Genomic DNA, 24,344 nt, shown 5'->3' on the forward strand with positions numbered 1-24,344 from the left:
TTTTCAAAGTATAAATAGATCCAAGTATATACAAAGAGCCCTGTGGACCATGACCTGAGACCATCCTTTCAGTTGGTATTAATTCTTTTTTTTTTCCTGACTTTTTGCTCCTTCTTATCCTCTTCCTGTCTTTCTGTCTTGTTTTCCTTTCTCTGCTTCAGATCTACTGTTCTACCCAGAGCATTCAGTGATGCATAGGGCAGCTAGGTGGCACAGTGGGTAGAGCACTATTTCTGAATAGTGAGAGGAACTGAGTTCAAATCTCACCTCAGACACTTGCTAGCTATGTGACCCTGAGCAAGTCATTTAACCCCAATTTCCTCAAACATCCAGCCCCCTCCTGATATATATATATATTCTGAAAGCAGCACAATAACACAACCTTGGAAGGAAAGGGTCAAAGTCTTCTGTGCCCCAAGACTAAACCTGTGTTGAAACTGTCGTTTTGGAATGGGCTAATTTTTCAAACCCTCACACAGTCTCTTAAATTATTCTTTTTTAAGTCAACAAGCATTTATTAAGCACCTACTATGTGCCAAGCACTGTGGTAAGCACTGGTGATACAAAGAAAGGCCAAAAATGCCCAGATTGTTATATTGAATTAAGAACCTTGGAAATAAATCTTGGGAATAAACACCTTCTGAGGGTCCATCTCAACCCTTTTTATAGTAGATCAGCCTTAGAGAATTGCCTAAGACCTAAAGACATTAGTTGAGCTAGGAAGAGTCAGACACAGGACTTGAATCCCATAGTCTAGGTCCAGGACTCTATCCACTGTCCTGTGATGCAGTACAATGGTATAACAAAGGGCTCCAAGGCCTAAGTAGCTTAAGGAAAAGAGGTATTGGAGGTGGTAGGGCAGGAGGAAAGGCAGAGAAAGGCGCTTGGTATCCAGGCAGCCAGGAAGGCAGTATTTCTGAAGCACTTGTGCCAGGCATGAGCATGGGCACACAAATACAAGGGGAAAGAAACAGTCCCTACCCTCAAGGATCTTACATTCCGTTGGGGGAAGAAAACACCTAGAAGGGAGCTGAAAAGGGGGGCATTGGTGGCCAAGTCTAGAAAATCTGAACCTGAGAGTCAGAAGCCCAGCTTTGGGGAGTGTGGCAGGGAGAGGTGTCAAGGACCTTGTGTACATAAGCCCCATAATGAATGAAGGAGCAAAGGCGTAGAGGATTGGGCATAGAGGAGAAGCCACCCTGCTGGTGGAATTGCTTATTCCTTTTATTATATTCCTATTTAGTGTATTTCGGCAGCTATTTCCAGGGACTAACTAGAAAATGTGGGCAAATTCTCCTTTTCCGTTTTCTTTCTTTCTTTTTTTTTTTTTTGGTGAGGCAATTGGGGTTAGGTGACTTGCCCAGGATCACACAGCTAGTAACTGTTAAGTGTCTGAGGCCAGATTTGAACTCAGGTCCTCCTGAATCCAGGGCCGGTGCTCTATCCACTGCGCCACCTAACTGCCCCCCTTTTCCATTTTCAAAAGAGGTAGGAATTACTAATAATAAAAGATCAATTTCCAAAGAAGTTGGAACAAATGGAGGCAGCAGGGGGTCGTCCAAGGGGCATGGAACCTGGAGTTGGAATTCCAGTTCCATCATTTTCTTACCTGGGTGACCTTGGGAAAGTGTCTCTCTAGGGCCTCAGTTGGCTGAATAACCTCTAATGTTCCTTATATTATTGTTGAGTCTTTTCAGTCAAGCCCAACTCTCTGTGACCCCATTTGGGGATTTTTTGGTAGAGGAGCTCTCCAGCTCCTTTTACAGATGAGGAAACTGAGGCAAACAGTATTAGGTGGCTTGCTCAGGGTCACACAGATAGTAAGTATTTGAGGCCAGATTTAAATTCACTAAGATGAGTCTTCCTGATGCTGGGCTCCAAGTTCTATCCACTGTACCATCTACCTTCCCCTGTGACTACATTTGTACCTCCCTTCTTTTCTTTTCTTTTTTTTTCTCCCTTGTTTTCTATCCCGGTTCTAGCTGAGTATACATTTCTCAATTCCTTTTCCTTAGATCCATCAAATAAAGATGAAAGCTCTGAGCTCCTGACTGTATCAGTGCCATTAAATTCTGGATTTGGTATTTGGATAACATTTTCAAATAATCTTTGCTGACCCTTTCCTCCTGCCTTGCCCTGCCCTGATACAAACACATACTTTTCCCCCTCACCAGTTGATGATAAAATCAAGTTAGTGAATTAATGTAAATAACAATCCCCTGGACTTCTTTATTCACGTTCAATATGCTTAGTAACAGGGACCTAGAATAGTTGAGCATTCTAAGATGTTGAACAAATGGAACCATTGATGTAGTAGAGAGCAACATGAATTGGATGGTGTGAGAAGCTCAGGCTATTCTTTTTCATTATTTAAGGCCAGGGAGGGACAGGAAGTGAGATGATGGAAGAAAGGCATGGGAAATAGAACTCGTTGAATAAGCAGTTATTTTTTTCCCATTTATTAAGCTTAACAATCTCCTACCCTCAAAGTAAAATTCATTATGGTACTCAGTGCAATTTGAAAATATTGTGTTTGAGTTTTGTTCTCATTAACTAGTCCAGGGTTATACACAACATATTCCGTGTGACCAGGCTCCTTTTCAATATTTATTCTTTCCAGCTTTGTTTTAAAATCCCTCTCTCTGACAGCCTGTTCTTTGAATCAATCCTGCACCCTGCTACCAGTGCCTTCTTCCAAACTTGTTCGTTCTGCCACTTAGCTCCTCTCTTTCAAACTCCAAATGACCTCCATTAAGACCCAGGCTCCAGGGGCAGTTAGGTGGCACAGTGGATAAAGCACCAGCCCTGGATTCAGGAGGACCTGAGTTCAAATGCGGCCTCACACATTTGACACTTGCTAGCTGTGTGACCCTGGGCAAGTCACTTAACCTTCATTGCCCTGCACCAAAAAAAAAAAAAAAAAAAAAGACCCAGGCTCCTTTGATGGCAATACCTGTTCTTTCTTTTCTTATTTCCTCTCATAGCATTGTGACTAGATTTTGGGGGGTTCCAGTTTCAGACCCAGTTATCACGTGTGTGGTAATAATGCCTGGAGTAACAAGGTCCTAAACTGGTCCCTAAAGGGATCTGCTTCTTGGAAGTCCACAAGCTACCACTGGGAATCAGCATTGTTAGGGCCCTGACCTTGTCATCATCATGCCTCCTCTGTTATTTCAGGCAAAGTTGTTTACTTAGCTCCTGTGTTTCTTCCTCCTTGGCCCGTCTCCAATCCTTAAGGAGATTGTAGTCAAGTATATGTAACTCACTCAACATTTTGGCCCCTATATTTCCTGGAGACTATTCCAGTACTGGACTTGAGAATGAGACTTCATTTAGATTATCTCTTGGGAGGCGAATTCATTGATAAGCATTAATTAAATGTTCGTTGTGTGCAGAACATTGTGCTAGACCTTAAAAGGAGATGCAAGAGAAATTTAAAAAAAAACTAATTTGGATGAGATAATTTAATAGTTTTCAATATAGATCATTCATCAGGTTCAGGGATAGGATGAGGGATGGCTTCTGGAGCTATGCGGAGTTTGTGATGCCTATGAAACTGCAAGCCTTCCCCAACCCCTCTTAATTCCAGTCTCTTAATTGTTTATCCTGTCTATACCTTACTTTTTATATATTTGTTTGTATGTTGTTAAGTTATAAGCTTCTTAGGGGCAGGTACTGACTTTTGCCCTTTTTTGTAACCCCGGGTGCTTAGCATAGCCTGGGACTGTGCTTGATAAATGTTTATTCAGTTAACGAATTAATCAGTTAATTGATCGATTGAGTAATTGATTGATTGATTAGAATGTCCAGGAGATAGCTGGAGATGTAGGACTGGAGCTTCAGAGAGATGAGGACTGAATATAGAGATTCAGAAGTCATCTGCTATCAGAACACTATAACTTCCTTGAGTCTTTCTGTAACCTTGTTTTCACCTCCATGCTTCTCACTGCTTTATGAGATGGTATTACTTAAAGTCTTGTAACATCTTCCCTCCATAGGATTTTGCAAATGAGTTTATATTCTAAACTGCAATTTAGTCCTTCACTAATACATCTCTCCACTTGGCAAGGAAAACAAGTGTTTGCTGGCAGTGGCATCTTGGCAGCCATGTTGAAGTGATTGATTTCCTTACATCAATTAACCTGGATAACTGATAAATATTCTTGATCTGCTTCCTATTTTTTCAGTATTAATAAATTATTTCAATAAGCCAGGCTAGGGTTGCCTGTTTCACTTGTATGCAATATCTTCACATCTTTTGTTCTTCTAATTTGATATTGATTTTGATCTTTGTCCTAAGAAGCCAATGGTCCGATTATAGAAGATGGCTTTGTTTGAAATAACTCCTGCTTCAGTCAGTCAAAATGCATTTATTTAGGGCTTACTCTGTGACAGGCACTGTGCTGGGAACACAAAGACAGAAATGAAATAGAACCTGCCCTTGGGGAACTTGCATTCTGTGAGGAGAAACAACATATACACATAAATAAACAGAAAGAATTTCTGTAAGGGGAGTGGGCTAGTGAAGCTAGGAGAATCAGTAAAGGCTTTCTGTAGAAAGTGAGATTTGGAAAAAAAAATTTTTTAAATGAAAGTGACACTTGAACTGAGTTTTGAAGGCAGCAAGGGATTTCCAAAAGTGGAGGGAAGTAAGAAGTGGATAGGTGGCACAGTGGATAGAGTACCGGCCCTGGATTCAGGAGGACCTGAGTTCAAATTTGGCCTCAGACACTTAACACTTACTAGCTGTGTGACCCTGGGCAAGTCACTTAACCCTCATTGCCTCACCAAAAATAAATTAATTAGTTTTTAAAAAAAGAAGTGTATGGAAAATGGAATGTTGTGCAGCAGCAACAGCAAGGAGGCTTCTTTGCCTCTTCCATGGAATTTGTGAAAGGCAGTAATGTGCAGTAAGCCTGGAAAAGTAGGCTGGAGTCAGGATATAAAGGGTTTTAAGTGGCAAAGGAGTTTGCCATTTAATGCAAACTAGAGGCCCTGGTGAGCCACTGGAGGTGATGTGGTCAGACCTCAGGAGCCAATTGTTCTTTGTCTGTTAAATATAGTCAATTTCAACTTTATAGTATTGGTTCTCACCTCCCTATTCACTGCTTGAAGAAAGTGTAAGTAGTGGTGAACCTCCTGAGTGGTCTTACAAGCCTTTGAGTCTCTTCCATTTCTTCATAGGATCATAGATTTAGACATGGAAGGGAAACTGAGGTAGAGATAAGTTAAGCAACCTGCTCTGAGTTATACAACCAGTAAGTGTCTGAAGCAGAATTTGACCACAGTTCCTTCTAAAAGGAGTCTTTTCTACTCCTTGGCAGACTATCCCTACCTCCTCATTGTCTACAGTAGGTGTTGGCTGTTCTGATTGGTGAGTGCCTTATCTGGCCTACCATTTTTTACAGGACTCCAGCCATCCCCTCACCAGTATGCCTTGGAGGTCTTAACCCTTTCAGTGATATTGCTTCCTCCTCCCCCACCATGCACCCTCCATGTCCACCCCACTTACAACTTTTCCAATTCTGGAAATGTAATTGGATCAACTTAGTCATTGTTCCTCAATGAAGTGTGCCAGTCTACTCCCCTATAGCTCTCATTCATGATGCTTGTAACTTTTCAACCCTCAATTCTATATATTTTGTTTTCTTCTATTAGAATATATAGGGCATCGGGGCAGCTAGGTGGCGCAGTGGATAAAGCACCGGCCCTGGATTCAGGAGTACCTGAGTTCAAATCCGGCCTCAGACACTTGACACTTACTAGCTGTGTGACCCTGGGCAAGTCACTTAACCCCCATTGCCCTGCCAAAAAAAAAAAAAAAAGAATATATAGGGCACCTAGGTGGTGCAATAGATAGAGTGCAGGGCCTGGAGTCAAGAACACTCATCTTGAGTTTAAATCTGGCCTCAGACACTTATTATCTGGGTGACCCTGGGCAAGTCATTTCACCCTGTTTGCCTCAGCTTCTTCATCTGTAAAAAGAGCTGGAGAAAGAAATAGCAAAGCACTCCAGTATCCCTGCCAAGAAAACCCCAAATCGGGTCATGACTGAAACGATTACAACATATGCTCTCTGAGGGTAGGAAGTATGTTTGCTTTTGAATTTATATTCCAGAGCTTAGCATAGTGCTTGTCGCATAGTAAATGTTTAATCAACATTTTCTCATTCACTCATTCATGGTGATCTTTTTACAAATTCTCATTGTGAGCTCTGTAATATGAGATGAGCCAGTACCCTGCAAAATCATGTTTCCTGTTGCCTTTGAAGGCATGATAATACCAAGTTCACCAACTCCTTTATTTGCCTTTCCAAGGAGAACCTATGAGTCACCCTCTTGTTTCATTAGCATTTGCTTTCGTGTCATGGTTTCATTAATTGTGAGAATGTCAATATTGGTATGATTCAGCTCCTCCAGGGGCATGTCAACTCAATGGGCAGAGATCTCATGTTTCAACAATCAACATTTAGCGTTGATAGTCTTAAGCATGTGTGATACTTGGCTCCCTCTGCCCCCATCACTTCAGAAGCCATCTTCCCATCCTGTCCCCACCCCATTCCACATTCCAGGATGATTTTTTTTGTCAGTTTCTTTCTGTGTTTTTTTTTGCTTCATGGGTTGTCATGGCCAGTAAATTCATCACCTGGTGGCCAGGCTGCTGGTGATGTGTCTCCAACCGTGTCTGGGCTGGGCTTAGGAAACAGAAAGATTGCCATTAAAACCTTACCCTTTCAACCATGAATTCCCCAGCAGAGACTCTGCTGTAATCAGGGTGGGCTCCTCACGGGCTTACATACCAGCTCTGCCCATATCCCTAAGGTCAGGTGATTTACTTCATATAAAATGGAGTTCCTTCTGTCCTCTTCCCACCTTTCAAAGTCCAGCTTCAGTTTCCTAGTCACATCAGCCCCTCCCTTCTTTGAAAGCTTCTATAGTGCTTACAATTTTTACAATAAAATTTAACAGTTATATGTATGCTGCCTACTGTAGCTTGGGAGTGTTTGGTGTGTGTTAATCTCTAAAAAAATAAACTCCTGATGACTTCCAAGGTTCCTTCCAGCTGTAAATCTTTATGTGTACGAACTTCTCCAATACAGAGTTAACAGAATAATTTCACCGATACACTTATTACTTTTTCCAATTCTGTTCTCAGACCTTCAGCTCCTTGCCATTACCTACCAAACAACAAAACAGGAGCTCTGCCCTATAACCAAGGCCCTCTGCCATCTGTTCCTGGTCTGCCTTTCCATTTTTCATGCTCTTTGCCTTCTGATGGATCATCAGTAAACAGACATTTGTTAAGCACTCACAATTTGCTAGGCATGTGGTAGTCCATGGTAATACAAAATTCCCTCCCAGTTCCATCTCTTCCTCCCTCCCAGCTCCTTCTTGCTTCATCTCCCCCACATTTTAGGTGCCTCCAGCTACTTCTCTATTTCCTCCACCTCCTACATACATCTTGAAGTCACTCTTTTCTTTTTGCCTATTTAATAGACAGCTAGTTGGCATAGCGGATGGAGGGCTCGATAAAGTTAGGAGACCTGAGTTCAAATCTTCTCTCACACTTACTACCTGTGTGTGACCTTGGCAGTCTTCAACCTCAGTTTTCTCATCTGTAAAATGGGGATGTTAATAGTGCCTACTACACAGGTGCTGTGAGGATCGAGTAAGATGACATATGTTACTTATGTAACCCTTCAAGTGCTATATAATTGCTAACTATTATTATTCTTTCAAGACAAAGATGAGGTGCTTCCTCTATGAAGCCTTCTCTTCTTCTCCCTATATGAAAGTGATCTCTGACTCCTCTAATTTCTCAGGGTTCTTTGCCTGGACTGCTCTCTTACAGTTATCTCACTCTCCCTTGTATCATAGTTATCAATAGCTAGCTATCGTCCTATATCTCTCCTCCCTTTCTCAGCCAAACTCCCTGAAAAAGCTGTCTGCATTCCTAGCCTCCACCCCCCTCTACTCTTACTCTCTTCTAAACCCTCAGTGATCTGGCTTCTGACCTCATCATTCAACCAAAACATTCTCTGCAAAGTTCCCAGTGATCTCTTACCTGCCAATTCTCATCTTCTTCTCTTAGATTTCATCCTTCTTGACCTTTCTACAGCCATTTGATATCGTTGACTACCTTCTCCTCCTGGATGCTGCCTCTTCTCATGACACCATTGAATTGTGGTCTTGCTCCACCCTATCTCATTGCTCCTTCTCAATCTCATGCGTTAGACCATCATCCAAGTCATGCCCACTCCTTGTGAGTGTTCCCTAGGACATTGCCTTTGGCCCTTTTTTTCTATATATACTCTTTCAATCCCCTCCTGGCTGTGCTTCTGACTTTCTGGACTTTGCCACCATGCCTTAGCTGTCAGACAGACAGATAGACATGTATATGTGTCTGGGAAAGAGAGGAGAGAGAGGGGGTGAAAGGGAGAGAAGGCGACAGAGAGAGACAGAGACAGAGAGAGTCAGTCCCTCCTGAGCTCCAGTCTAACATCTCTAACTAACTGCCTTTTGGATGTTTTGAATCTTCTGAACTTCCTTATTACTGTGAAAGGCATCACTATTCTAGTCACCCAGGTTTGAAACCTGTGTCATCCTCATTCCCACACTTATCTATGTATCCAATCAGTTGCCAAGTCTTGTGACTTCTGTCTCCATATCATCTCTCACATACCTCTTTTTCTCTCTCCTCATGTGACTACCTCCCTTGTTCAGTCTGTTTCATTACCTTTTCCCCTGAACTATTACAACAGTTTCCTAATTGGTCTCTCTGCTTCAGATATCTTCTCATGCCAATCCATTCTCCACACAAGCCACCAAAGTGATTTTCCTTTATTTATTTATTTTATTTTTAATTTATGGCCTAAAATAAGCATTTCCATAACAGTACAATAAAAAAGAGAATTGCATATGAAACTGCAAATGTTCTATGTACAACTTGCTGTTCCTTTAAAATATACAGCAAAATTATCATGTAAATTTCCTTTTTTTAAGTCCCTCCCACTCTAGAGATGACTACCATTAAACACAAATAGGTGTGTATGTATGAGTGTGTATACATGTGCATATATATGGTTGCAGATAGTTTAAAAGTGGTTTTCCTAAAGCATAGGTCTGGTCGTATCACCTTTTCCTTTCTCAATACATTCCAAAGGCTCCCTGTGTCCTCTAGGAAACTCTTCAAACCTAACCCTACCCAACCTTTGAAACCTTCATATACACTCATCCATTCCCTGTACATTATGGTTCAGCCATACTGGTACTAACTAGTACTAACGTCATCTGCATCTCTGTGCCCTTGTTCTGACCATCCCTCTTGCCCACAAAGTTCTTCATCCTCACTTCCACCTGCTTTCCTTCTAGATTCAACTTAAGCACCTCTTTTTGCTTGAGGCATTTCCCAGCCCCTTCAGCAGCTAGTGCCTTCCCCTTCAAGGTTTTCTGGTATCTGCTTTATATGTGGTTTTTATAGACACATATATGTACATTTTGTGTCCTCTTCCCCCATTCAACTGTAAGCTGATTGAGAGCTTTTGTATCCCCAGTGCCTGGAACATAGTAGGCTCTTAATATATGTTGGCTTGCTTTATTATTGGTGACTGTGTCTTTCTATCTACCGCCACTAGATTGTTTACTATCTTGAGAGCAGCATTTGTGTTGTCTGATATTTCAGTAGTTCATCTCATTATATTAGTGAGAGAGACATTGGACCTCTGGCCAAGAGATGCCTGGCTTAGAATCTCAACTTCAACCCTGCCTGTCCACACATCACTCCCCTGAGCCTCAAGTTCCTCTTCTGTAAAATGAAGGTGATAAGTATTTGGTGTCGTACTCTATGAGATTGTTAAGAGGAAAGTGCTTTTTAAAAATCTTAGTACTCAACAAATGGGTGTTACTTATTTTAATTTTGTTAATTATATTGGATAAACTTTGTATGTATGCCATTCACTTAGATGTATATTTTTTCTCCATAAAATTTAAGCCCTAGTGCCCTGGACAGTGGCTTTTTACACAGTACCCACCTAAGAAATAGTTCTTGAATTGAGTCACAGCGAAAGCCTCTGGCCTCCTAAAGTATTAATTTGATGGAAACAACCATTGGAATATTTATATCCTACCATGATATTTTAGATCGGGGATTCTTAAACTTTTTCCATTCGTGACCCCTGTTCTCCTGAGAAATTTTTACTTGACCCTGAGCATATAGGTATATGTAATAGGTATACATAACCTTTTACTGTTGCCAAATTATTCGCAATCCCCATATTCAGTTGCTGGGACCCAATGTGGGATCCAGACCCACAGTTTAAGAAGTTTTGTTTTAACAACATTGTGTGTTTGATCAACTGTGATAGACTTGACTCTTCTCAGCAATACAATGGTCCAAGATAGTTCCAAAGGACTCATGATGGAAAATGCTCTCCAAATCCAGAAAAAAAGAACTGCATCTAGATGCAGAGTGAACCATACTATTTCTATTTTTTTTTCTTTTTTGAGGTTTTTCCCTTTTGCTCTGAGTCTTCTTTCACAACATGACTGATGCAGAAATATGTTTAATGTGATTGTACATATATAACCTATATTAGATTGCTTGCTGTCTTGGGGAGGGAGGGAGAAAAATTTGAAACTAGAAATCTTATAAAAACAAATGTTGGGGGCAGCTAGGTGGATAGAGCAGTGGCCCTGGACTTAGGAGGGCCTGAGTTAAAATCCAGCCTCAGACACTTGATACTTAGCAGCTGTGTGATCCTGGGCAAGTTATTTAACCCCCATAGCCCTGCAAAAAAACAAAACAAACAAACAAAAAACCAGAACTCAGCTCAAAAACAAATGTTGAAAACCATCTCTACATGGAACTAGAAAATAATAAATGAAGGATAAAACTTTTAAAAAAAGAAACTTTGTTTTAGATGGATGTCTAAGGAGTCCCCCTAGTTCCTTCATTCTCTAGATTAGGGAAGTGAGATGGCAGGTGTTGAAGATACCTGCCGACAGTAACCCAGATAATTAGTAACAGCCTTGGTTTCGAATCCAGGTTTCCTGACTCCTGGACCGACTTCTTTACTACTGAATGAATCAATCAATTTCTAACTGACCTAGCTAGTTTGGGAGCAGTGACAGCACTGGAATTCAGCTATAAAACAAGCTGGAATAGTTCCTTCCACTTAGTGGGCACTAAATGTTTGTTTAATTGAACTGAGTCCTGAGAATAAGTGAGACTATTAGAGGCGAACCTAATAAGAGCCTATTGTTAAAAGGATGGCTGGATGTTCCCCTCCCCATTAAATAACTATATATTTCAGTGGGTGTCACATTTTTATAGCTGTAGAGAAATTTACTTGTCTAATAAACCAGTTTTTTTGGTGTATTTTTTTTGAAGCAACTAATGTACAGCATAAAATGTTTAAAGAAAAATTTTAGTTTAACTGCCATGTTAGTCACAATTAAACTAACCCTAACCCTAACTCTGGGGTTATTTTAGCTTCAACATTTGTAGCACAAAGGAATTGCTGAGTGAACTTGTAGAAAGAACTTTCCTTGAGAAATCCTTGGGGAGGGAAGCTATCCCTGCTGTCTGCCCATGCTGGCTTGGCTACTGTACTATCTGGAGACAAAATAGCTGGACTAGATTTCCCTAGACACAACTATACTTGCCCTAAGGCTATCAAAATGCAAATGAACAAATGAGGTTGTGTGCTTATAAAGTGTACCTGGGCGCCACCTAGTGGTGGTTTTAACGCCAAGATTACTTAGGGAATGTGCATAAAAACCTTCCCAGAAGTTCAAGAAAATCAGTTGCAACGTTTTCAAAGTTGTTGATAGACATTAAGAATTTGGTATCTTCTCCTCAGTCACAGGGTCTTTAGCCTTTCCTTTGTGATGTACCTGGTGATCTGTTGATAACTTGTAGTAGCAGCAGTCATAGTAGTAACATCTAAGAGCACTTAATACAGTTTTAATTTAGGGATGAAATGGGCATTTGGTAAATGATTGCTGTTTCTCTATAATGTGCTTTTTGTTGTTGTTCAGTCATTTTCAGTCACGTCCATTTCTTCACGGCCCCATTTGGGGTTTTCTTGGCAAAGATACTGGAGTGCTTTGCCATTTCTTTCTCCAGCTCATCTGACATTTGAGGAAACTGAGGCAAACAGGGTGAAGTGACTTACCCAGGGTCACACAGCTAATGTCTGAGGCCAGATTTGAACTCAGGAGGATGAGTCTTCCTGACTCCAGTCTTGGCACTCTCTCTACTGCTCCACTATGTGCTAGTTAATGACAATCTCCAGCCCAGATCTTGAGCCAGAGCCTGAGGGAGACATCTTTATAATAGTCAACATTTATCAAGTGCTTTTTATGTCCTCAGCACTGTTTCTAAGTGCTGAGAATACAAATACAAGCATTAAAAAAACAAAAAGATTACCTTCCCTCAAGGAGCTTACTTCATCATAGGGAAGGGGGAAGAAGGAAGCTGAAAAGGGAGGGTCTGGTGGACAAAGTCTGGAGTGAAGCCTGGCCGGAGGAATGAGATACAGATGGTCTGGGTGGCCTCGAATAGAGATCCTGGAAAGGCCATCCAATCAGAGGAAGAGGCTATAGCAGTGGAGGCTACTTCCAGTTTGTCCATTGCAGGACTGGCATAAGCCTCCCGCATGAAGAAGTTGCTGGGTCATTGTAGAGTGCAGCCATGTGTATGTGTGTGCATGCATATATAAATATATGTATGTATATGTGTGTGTGTGTGTATGTCCTATAGATACGTGCATTTCTGAATCAACAGCAGCTCCTCCTAGAGCTGGAAAGAACCCTGACTGTCACCTGATCCTCTGCCTCCATCTACGAATAAGGAAGCTGAGCCCCACAGAGGTGGAGTGACCTGATATTGGTTAGATTGCTAATTAATGGCAGAGTTGCAATCGGAACCCCCATTTAACTCCAAGTCTTGTGTTGTGAAGTGAATGTCTTACTCACTAATTTGAAGAATTGGCTCTTCCACATTTTTCCTCCTAATATTTGGGTCATGGAAGCAGCCTGGTGTATACAGTGCAGTGGTTCTCAAACTTTGTGGGCTCAGGCCCCTTTGACACTCTAAAATTATTGAAGACCCCAAAGCTTTTGTTTATATGGATAATATCTATTGATATATTGTTTTAGAAATTCAAACATCTAATTTTCTTACACTTAATCGTATTTTGTTTTTTTCCAAGTACATGTAAAAATAGTTTTCAACATTCATTTTTGTAAGATTTTAAGTTCCAAATTTTTTTCCTCTCCCCCTCCTCACTGAGGCAGCAATCAATCTGAGATAGGTTATATATATGTGTGTGTGTATGTATATATTGGGGGGGCTGAGGCAATTGGGGTTAAGTGACTTGCCCAAGGTCACATAGCTAGTAAGTGTTAATTGTCTGTGTCCGGATTCGAACTCAGGTCCTCCTGAATCCAGGGCCAGTGCTCCATCCACTGCGCCACCTAGCTGCCCCTATATATACACACATACTTATATTAAATGTTTCCATATTAGCCAAAATATCTAATTATTATGAAAATAGTTTTGACCTCCTGGACCACCTAAAAGGGTGTTGGGGACCCACAGGGATCCCTGAACCAAACTTGAAGAACTGCTGTAGTGGATAGATGGAGAACTGATCTGGGAGTCAATAAGAACTGCATTTACATCCTGCTTCCAACATATACTGACTGTGTGACCCTGGGCAAGTTACAGCCTGTCAGTGCTCCAAGTAATACCCCCTAAGTCACCAACCTGCATTGGTAGAGGGAGTTCTCTCTTCTGGGAGTTCTCTATACCAATGAAATCACAGGTCTAGCCTTTATTCCCCAGCTGGGTAATATATGTCAAGAAGCTAGACTTACCAATTCTTCATTGCTCATATTTGGAGACCACTTATTGCCAATAGGTGGGATGGAATATAGAGCTTGAATCAAGCTTATTTCATTATTCTTGTTTACATTGTTTCCTTCAAAGAGAGGTTTTTTTTAAGGATTCTTTATTGAATTGGTAACCAAGTAAGGAAGCTCAGTAGCCGTCAGCTCTTCACTGTACAGGCCTAAGATGTCATAAATTCATGGCATGGACACAGTGCTTAAGATGTGCTTGTAATGCTGACATTTAGATGGCTAGATCAACATTTATTAGAAGCCCTTTTTGCATTTATTTATTGGATGGAGAGGAAAGGAAGCCAGTAGAGGAGTATGTGGTCTCAGTGGGGGAGAGAGGACAATATGAAGAAATGACATATGCAAATGAATATAAATAAATAGCTAATGGTTTTGATTACCCAGAGATGGACTGACTATATCAGCAGATGAAAATCTTGATTTCAATTTCTTAGTTGACATTCTCACCATCTCTGTTTACTCTTACTCTAAATTACATCCTGTAATCTGAAGCCCAGGAAGAGCTAAAAGGAGGTGTGCGGTTCCCTACTTTTAATTTAAAATGATTAATTACCACTGATGTCTCTGGAAGAAGAATAGACCAGACAGCAAGGAAGTTTAGAGGAAAGTCACTATGGAGGCACATAGTGTGAGGATGACTTAGCAATCCTGGGTTCTCCTATGATTGTGTGTGTGTGTATGTACATGTGTATATGCATGTGTGTGCATGTATGTGCATGTGTGTGTGTGTGCATGAGGGATTTGGGAGGGTTGTGGGGTTTTTTCCCTAGATATTTCTCCACATGGGCATACTTCTTTTTCAGTGTGTCTGTATATACAAAGTTATATGTATTTAGTTGAGAATGAGTACAGTAATAAGAGAGGAAGTCTCCCAGAGCATTGGCTCTCCAATTGGAGGATCTGGTTTCAACCATTACTTCTGCCATTATCCATGTAGCCAGGAGCAAATCATTTACCCTCTCCAGGCCTCGGTTTCATCATCTTTAAAATGGAGATGGTGGAGTAGATGTCCTCTTTGGTCCCTTCCAGACACAATATTAATCATCGTGTGTTTATCTGTGTCCATAATTCCCAAGATCTCCTCCTCTCCTCTCCTCTCCTCTCCTCTCCTCTCCTCTCCTCTCCTCTCCTCTCCTCTCCTCTCCTCTCCTCTCCTCTCCTCTCCTCTCCTCTCCTCTCCTCTCCTCTCCTCTCCTCTCCTCTCCTCTCCTCTCCTCTCCTCTCCTCCCCTCTCCTCTCCTCCCCTCCCCTCCCCTCCCCTCCCCTCCCCTCCCCTCCCCTCCCCTCCCCTCCCCTCCCCTCCCCTCCCCTCCCCTCCCCTCCCCTCCCCTCTCCTCTCCCACCATAGGTAAGTGACTTCTCCAGGGTCAAACAGTAACTGTCTGAGGCAGGATGTGAACTCGGGCCCTCCTGACTCCAGGCAGGTGCTGTATCCACTAAGCCACCTAGCTATCCCCCATGATTTCTTGAATAAGCTTCAAGGTTAACTTTTAGTTCCTGTAACCTTCCTTCCTTGAGGTAATTTAATTCTTCCACTATGGTTGCTTTACCTGGGGAAATTTATTCTTTCTCTGCTGATTTCCCGCCTCTGTTTCAGGAGTAGGAATTCCCTATCCTCCAAATGGTTGGTTACCTTTCCCTTCTCTCTTATGCTCTACTGGCTTTTCTCCCTAACTATGCATGGAGAGAAACTGCACTCACTGATTCTCAAAGGAAATGCAGAGCCTTTTAAAATGTACATTCAATTCAACAAACAGAGTTTTAAACTTGTCCTTTGCTGTTGGTTTTGTTCATTTTATGCGTATTGTTTACATTTGTTTATTTGATGTATTTATATTTATGCATATTTATTCATTTATTTTTAAGCATATTTTACTATGTGCCAGGCAAGGTGGTAACCACTAGGGATGCAAAGATGGAAATTAAACAACTCCTGCCCTCAGGCAGCTTACTAGGGAGAAACACAAGGAACAGAGATAACTAAATAGGAAATATATGCAAAATAAATGCAATTTGTGCATATGGGGCCCAATAGCAGGGGAAGGGAGGATCAGGAAAGTCTTGGTTTTGGTGATAGTTGAGCTGAGCTTTGAAGGGAGTCAGGTGATCCAAGAAGCAGGGGTTGAGGCTAAAGAACATTCCACACAAAAGAAGCAGGCTATGCAAAGGCTTGGAGACCAACGTCCTGAATAGTCTACAGCAATAGGCTTGTTTGTCTGAAACTCCATGTGTGGGAGAGGTTGTGATGTGTAATCTTCCTGGGGCCAGATTATGAAGGACTTTAGGTAACAGTTAAATGGCACAATGGATAGAGTGTTGGCCTTCCAGTCAAGAAGTCAGGAGTTTATATCCTGCCTCAGATACTTCTTTCTTAGTTGTATTACCCCAGGCAAATCCCTTAACTCTCTCAGCCTCAATGCTGTTTGTTATCTGTGAAATGGAGATAATGATAGCACCTACCTTCCAGGGTTGTTGCGAGGATCAAATGAGATGATATATGTAAAATGCTTTGCCAACCTCAAAGCCCTATGTAAATATTAGCTATTGTTGTTCTTGTTCTTGTTGTTCTTGTTATTACCAACTGCAGAAATTTGTTTTGGCCTAAAAGAAATAGAGAACCACTAAAGTTTTATCAGCAGGGAAGTAAAAGAGTGTGATCTCTGCCTCAGGTGTCTTAATTGGGTGACTGTGGACGATGGATTGGAAAGTAGAGACCAAATGGAGATGTATTAGGAGGCAGAAGCAAGAGTCCAGAGGAGAACTGCATGACTCCTGAATTTGGGCAGAGGACACGTCAGTAGAGAGGTGTGGTGGTGGACAATCAATAAGCCTCAGCGGCTGGAAGTAAGGAGCAGTGAGTGAGAGCCAACCGTGCCACCTAGTTTGCAGACTTGAGTGATTAGAACAAGGGCTCCGTGGATAGGATTCAAGATGTCCGTGAACATGAATGGGAAAAAATTATATCTTTATTTTCACTAACCTCGAACTGAAATTTAGCATTTCCTTCAAATATTAATTTTTAAAAATATTTTGACAAGGGATCCATGGGCTTCCCCAGGCTGGTGCCAAAGTGATTGATGCCACCAAGAAGAAAAGAAAAAAGCTGGTGTCCTCGAAAGAAATAGTTGTCAGGAGGAGGCATGGGGTTTTTAGTGAATAAGGGAATGAATTCTCTTTTGGATATGTTGAGTCTGAGATGCCTAATAAGTATTCAGGTGAAAACATCCAGCAGACAGTTGGAGATGCAGGATTGCAACTCAGGAGAGAGCTGCCAGCCGAGAGATAGTTCCTGGAGTCCCTGGGTATGACAATATGAGAGAAGTAATCGTATATGAAAGAAATAACATTCATCTACTACAGCGGATGCTTCCTTTTTCTTTGACATCTTTACTGCAGGTTTGAAAAAGGACGCATCTACACATTTATTGGAGAAGTCGTTGTTTCAATGAACCCGTATAAATCCTTGAACATCTACGGAAGAGACACAATTGAACAGTATAAAGGACGTGAGCTCTACGAAAGGCCACCTCACCTCTTCGCCATTGCTGATGCTGCTTACAAAGCGATGAAAAGGCGCTCAAAAGACACGTGTATTGTGATATCAGGTATGTGGCAGAAGATGGCACGCCTCTCCTCTCTTTGCGCTCAAGTGGACTTGTTTACACAAGTGCAATCCCTGTGGGTTCCACTTTTATTTTATGGTTTTTAATCACTGATGTTATACATCAAGGATTCTTAACCTGAGCTCTGTGGCTCTGTTCTATATTTTGAGAACTGTTTCAATAGAATTGGTTTCCTTTATAATATTACATATCATACTTTATTCATTTAAAAACATTATTCTGAGAAGGGCCCATGAACTTCACCAGAAGGGGTCCATGACACACACACAGAAAGGTAAAGAAGCCTTGTTTCACATAAGCATTTAGGTCTACATATGATTTCTAATGGTTATATACTGCTGTTGTTATCTTTGGAAATCATAGCCATTCCCTCTTTTTGACATTGGGTTGTGTTTAACACTTTTGTACAGATTGCTTTCTTTCTTTTGAGTGGTTTCTTCATGCTACATTCCCCAAAGTAGGATCATTAAGCTGAGTGGCATGAATAGCTTCATAGAAATTGTTATGGCTGGAAAGAGGAAACCCATCGAAGACTTATAGGAACTAGTACGGAATTGACCTTAGAATTGGGGGAGGGGCAGCTAGGTGGTGCATTGGATAAAGCACCAGCCTTAGATTCAGGAGGACCCAAGTTCAAATCTGGCCTCAGACACTTGACACTTACTAGCTGTGTGACCCTGGGCAAGTCACTTAATCCTCATTGCCCCCCCCCCAAAAAAAAAGATTTGAGGGGAGGTGGGGTTGAAAAAAATATATATGTACATGTTCTATATATTATGTGTATACACATTTATATATACAGACATACATACACATGTATACATATGTATGTGTATATACAAAACATCTTCCAAAAATTAAACGGAATAAGAAAATAAAACTGAGAACAGATGACAAGATGTCCATCCATCCATCTTTTTATTGGTGAAGTGGGGAACTATGGGTGTGGCATGCTGAACATGCTGTCATGTGTAGTTAATGCTTAATTGCTGAACTATTCTTTGTTATTTGTTTTGCATCTTTGCATCTCACTGGATAAAGGATGAGAGGAAGGGTATGTCGAGAAATCAACAAGATGTAAAAACAATGAGCACCAATAAAACTTTTTTTAAAAAAGATAACCACATACCGAGGAATGGGTTAAATCTGAATACTTTCAACTAGAAGGCTATCAATAAATATGTATATTATTATCCGGGCACAAAATAAATAGGAATGGTTTATTAACTACTTTCCTACCATCTCACCAGCTTTCTATTAAGATGGACCTGGCCAAGGAAAACCCTTCCTCTAGAAACTAAGGAATCCCCAAAACGTCTTAACCTGCCATATTTACCTTCGTTTGGTAGTGGCTACCTACTTTTAGCTGATGTTTGCTAGCAGTATGCTCACAGCTCTGAATTATAAGAGCAGTCCCACACCAATCCTTTTCTGTAGGCCCTTGCTGTGCAGAAATCTTTATCATGTTTACATACTTTTTCTTGTATGAAGTTGCCATATTTTAACTAACCAATTCGGGATGAGGACAGTGAAGTAAGGGATGGAAGAAACTTCTGCCTTCTTCATAGGCCTCCAGATTGAGTCCACTGACTCTTGCCACTGAGGATGTTTCAGCAAAGTCAATCAACATTTCAACTACATCTGACACAGTTATCTCTAGGCTCCCAGGTCCCTCTTCTTTCTTTCCCCCAGAGTTCATAGACAAGCTCAGTTTTTATTTCCATCTCAATCTCTGCCTGTCTGCTGGGAGACTTGAGCATTTTTGTAGATGTTCCCTTAATATTCAAGCCCCTCTATTTGCTCAGCCCCTCTGACCTATTTCTTCACTCCACACCCGCTCAATGGGACCGTCCTGCCTTTGAGCCCATCATCACCCGCTACAGTTTTACTTCCCTGGGTGAGAATTCTGAAATGCCTCTTTCTGACCATGATTTGCTATCATTCCACCTCTCCTTAGAATTCAACCCTCCTATATCTCCTCTTCATCTTCACTGTGCCCTCCAGGATCCTTTTGTCAGTAATCTGGAGATCACCCTTGTTTTGGCTGTACTCTCCTTCCTTCTCTTTTTTTTCTTTTCTTTTCCTTTTTTTTTTTTTGCAGGGCAATGGGGGTTAAGTGACTTGCCCAGGGTCACATAGCTAGTAAGTGTCAAGTGGCTGAAGCCAAATTTGAACTCAGGTCCTGTGTTTTATCCTGCACCATCTAGCTGCCCCCTCTCCTCCCTTCTCAACCTCAGCTTTATAGTTAATCAGCTCAAAATGACACCTTTTTCTGCTCTTGAATCCCTCCTCTCCTTGTGTTTTTGCTGCTCATGCCTTGCCAAACACCCACCTGGATTATTCTCACTGTCCACCTCCTCCACTCCTCATGTGCTACCAGTTGGGGTTAGAGGAAGTCACACAACCCCAAAGACTGGGTCCATTACAGATCTGTGTTATCTAATCTCAACTGGGCCCTCACTGCAGCACAACAGTCCTTTTGGTCCATCTAAATCGTTCTCTATCTTGCTCCCCATGGAAACTATTTTATATCTTTTCTCAGACTTCCCATAGCATCCCCCCTCCCTTAGCTGAGATCTTGCCTCATACTTTACCAAATAATTGAGACCATTTCCCAATGAGGTCCCATTTCTCCTTTTCTCTGTATCTGTGATAAAGGATATCTATCTATTAATAGATAGAGCAATGTCATTTATCTATCTAGATATATCAAGATATAGGACAGTATAAAGGAAATAGGTAGATGATTGATAGAGATGGTAGCTAGATAGAGACCATAGATAGAGATGATAGAGATGATAGATAGATATCCTTTCTCACATTCCCTTCCATTTCCTCTGTATTGTCACCACCCCTCTGGCCAATCTTTAATCTTGGTTTTTATAGACTATCTCCCTGCAGCCTATAAACATACCCAAATCTCGCCCATCTTTCAAAAACCCCTCATTTGACACTACCATCCTTTCAAGCTATTGTCTTTTATCTCCATTCTCTTTCACATCCAGACTCCTCTAAAAAAAGCTTTCTGTTCTTAATGCTCCACTTCTTTTTCTCTCCTCAACCCTTTGCATGTGACTTCTTACTTCATCACTCCACTGAAACATTGCTCTCCAAAGTTATCAATGTTCTTTTAATTGCCAAATCTCATGGTTGTTCCTTAATCTTCATCTTCCTTTACCTCTGTAGCATTTAATGCCTCTTACCCCTCTCTCCTCCTGGAGAACCTGTTCTCTCTGGATCTTCATGACACTGCTTTCTTGGGTCTCTTCTCCTCCGACTGGCCACTCCTCCTCAGTCTCCTTTGCAGGATCATCATTCATATCACATCATATAGCTATGTATATTCCCCAAAGCTCTGGCCTCAGTCCTTTTTCTCTTCTGAACATATACTTTTTCACGTAGGAATCTGATCAAATCCCATGGGTTTAGCTATCATATCTGTGCAGATGACTCTCACATCTATATCTTCAGCCCTAGCCTTTCTCCTAAGTTCTCAAGTCTCACATAACCAACTGCTTATTGGATATTCCCAACTGTCTAATAGGCAATGACCAGTTGAGGATGACTCCTGGAAGGATGATAGTACCCTTCACAATAATAGACAATTTAAGTTGCAAAATCTTGTTGAATCTACCTCCTTAATATTTCTCTTATCCATCCTCATATCTCCACTTACATGCTTATAGTCTTGTTTCAGACTCATCACATCTCATCTGTTTTATTACAATACTCTTCCAATTTGTCTCTCTGCCTCAAATTTCTCCCATTATCCATCCTCCCCCCAGGTGCCAAAGTGATTTTCCTAAAGTACACAACTGATCACATCACTCTCCTCCTTAATAAATTTCAATGTCTCTGCATTGCTTGCTTTGGTATCAAATACAAGTTTCTTTATTTGGCATTTGAAGCCTGTTACAGACTGACTCTAGACTACATTTCCAGGCTTATTACATACTGTTTGCTTTTAAACACTCCATGAATCAACTAAACTGGCCTTGTTGTTTCATACACAGCCTTTGAACAGTCTCCCAGTGCATTTCTTCCTCACTATGGACTCAGAGAATCACTAGACTTCTTCAAAACTCAGCTCAAGTTATGCTTACTTTATTAGGCCCTTCCTGCCCCACCTGCCCCCCATTGCTAGATTCCTTTCTCCTCAAATTATCTTGTATTTATTCTTCATATGTGCTATATATATAGTTAGATGTACATGTTGTCTTTCCCAATACAAGGTAAGCTTCTTGAGTATAGCAATAGTTTCATTTCTGTCTTGGTATCTATAGCACCTAGCACAGTGCCAAGCAAATAACAGGTCCTTCTCAAATGCTTACTGACTGATTGATTGAGTTTGTTCTGTGCCCATCATCTCTCATCTCAGCAATGAAGAGGAGGGAGGCACATTTTCTTCCCTCTTCTCCTGGGGCCAAGGTTTATCATTATAATTACAGTGTTCAACTTTGGTCTCTTTATTCTTTCCATTTACATTATTGTCATTGTGTATATCATTTTCCTGGTACTTCTTGCTTCACTCAGAATCAATATATGTGTCAGTCTTCTCTGTCTCTCTAAGGTCTTCACCTTAGCCTTTTTTGACCTTCTTCACCTTAGCCTTATTCTTAGTAACACTATTCCGTCATGCTGATATGCAAACATTTGTTCAGCCATTTTCCAATTTCTAGCTAACCACTTGGTTTTCCATTTTTTGCTATCACAAAAAGTACCATTGTCAATATTTTGGTGTGTGTGGATTCCTTCTTTCTGTCCTTGACCTCATTGTGGAATATGCCTAGAAAACATATTTACAGGTCAAAGAGTATTAACATTTCAGTCACTTTTTTTTAGTTTAATTCCAAGTTGCTTTCCAGAATAGTTGGACCATTTCACAGCTACACCAATAGTGTGTTATTATGCCTGTTCACTCACATTCGCTTTAACACTGATGCTAATTTTCTGGGTATGAGGTAAAACCTCAGAGTTGTTTTGATTTGCATTTGTTGAATTATGAGCAATTTGAAGCAATCTTTCATGATTATTAATATTTTGTCATCTTAGAACCTTTTTTCATATCATTTGGCTACATATCTATTGGGAAATGACTTAGTTATATATAATTGTGTTTATTTGTTATATATGCACGATATCAGAACCTCATCATAAATATTAGATGCAAAGATTCCCCCCCCCCCTCCCATTGTCAGTTTTCCTTCTTATCCTAACTGGTTTTGTTTGTGCAAATGTTCTTTAGTTTCGTGTAATCAGAATTATTGATTTTATCTTTTGTAATCTCTCTTAGTTAAAAATTCTTTCCTCAGGTACAGTTACAAAAGGTATCTGATCTACTTCTCATTTTTTTTCTATGATGTGACTTTTTAATATTCTGGTTGAATATCCATTTTGAGTTTATTGTAGTGTATGTTGTAAGATAACTGGTCTAAATATAATTTCTGCCAGATGTGTTCCAGTTTTCACAGCAATTCTCATTGAATATGGGATCCTTCTGTGAATAGTTTATGTTTGGGGGCTTATAAAAACACTGGAGTTAGATAGCTTCTCATTTTAGCTTATGTTCTCTTAATGAAAAGCAGTTGAGGTAAAACAAAGGGTGCCTTTCCCCAATACCCAATATCCTAAGCTCTAATCTATATGCAAAGTTCTTAATTCTGTGAACCAATTGTGAAATACCCTATTCCAGTTTAAGGCTTTTATGTGAGCAGTTTAATAAATCTATATTGCTTTACAAATTGTGTCTAGATATATGCCACCCCCCCCATACCATCTATCTAGATCTAGGCCACTTTCTAGGATATTTGTGTAATGCAAGTAATTAAAAAGGAGTGTCCCAACAAAACCTGGAAGTCTGATTAATCTCTTCCTTTCCTCCTAACCCTTTTTCTTCTATCTTCCATCTACCAACAAGATAAAAAATAATAACAATAATCAGTTTCATATATGTGATGAGGGGAGTTAAATTGTCATGGCATGCTAGGGTTATACAAATACTCATTTTTCTTTTAAACTAACACCTCAGGGGCAGCTAGGTGGTGCAGTGGATAAAGCACCGGCCCTGGATTCAGGAGGACCTCAGTTCAAATTCTACCTCAGACACTTGACACTTACTAGCTGTGTTACCCTGGGCAAGTCACTTAACCCTTGAATGAATGAATGAATCAACACCTCTCCCAACCTCCTTAGTAGTTTACCAGTGTCTTCCTACTTCACCTGACTTCACTGTGTTCAAGGCTTCCTCACTTAAATATTCATATCCATGTATAAGAAACCTTTCTTGTTCCAGGATTTGCCATTAGAAATTTCTAATAATCTTAGAAATGGAGCTAATTTTCTTTTTATGAGTGAAGGGTATATTTCCCTGTATCAGCAGGACAAACTAAGAATGGGAAGTTACTGGCCTTCCCCCTGTAAGAAGAGGAGACATACCGGTCAACAATGTATAAATATATGCCACATAAGGCTGCCCTGACAAACAGTATTTTGCAATGGTATCATCAATATGTTGTGATCATGGTGTGAGGGCTGCTGAACCCTTTTCAGGACTTCCCATCCACCTTTGGTATCCAACTCTCACCTGTGACTCCAAGAAGTTATATAGCATATGCAGCAGCCACACCCCAGTAAACCATCTAGGCAGATAGGCTTAAACCAGGTTAAGGGTAACCAAAAGGCCTCAAACTTCTTGGTGCATTAGGAAGATGTCTACCCCAAGCCTCTAAAGACTTCCCCTGGTGGAATGGGAAAGTGAGAATAGTTTGTTCCAATGGTCATGAAGGCAGCTGAAGCA

General features: G+C 40.8%; 1 protein-coding gene across 1 annotated transcript in view; it reads left to right on the plus strand.

The window, feature by feature from the left end:
• The window catches only part of MYO1D (myosin ID), a 412,141-nt gene that overhangs the window by 107,980 nt on the left and 279,817 nt on the right, over positions 1-24,344 (plus strand). The window contains exon 2 of the mRNA XM_043964054.1: positions 17,322-17,530. Coding sequence (XP_043819989.1) covers positions 17,322-17,530 — 209 coding nt within the window. The remainder of the gene's footprint in view (positions 1-17,321; positions 17,531-24,344) is intronic.

This window comes from Dromiciops gliroides, chromosome 4 (genome assembly GCF_019393635.1).
Source record: "Dromiciops gliroides isolate mDroGli1 chromosome 4, mDroGli1.pri, whole genome shotgun sequence".
Classification (NCBI taxonomy): domain Eukaryota; kingdom Metazoa; phylum Chordata; class Mammalia; order Microbiotheria; family Microbiotheriidae; genus Dromiciops; species Dromiciops gliroides.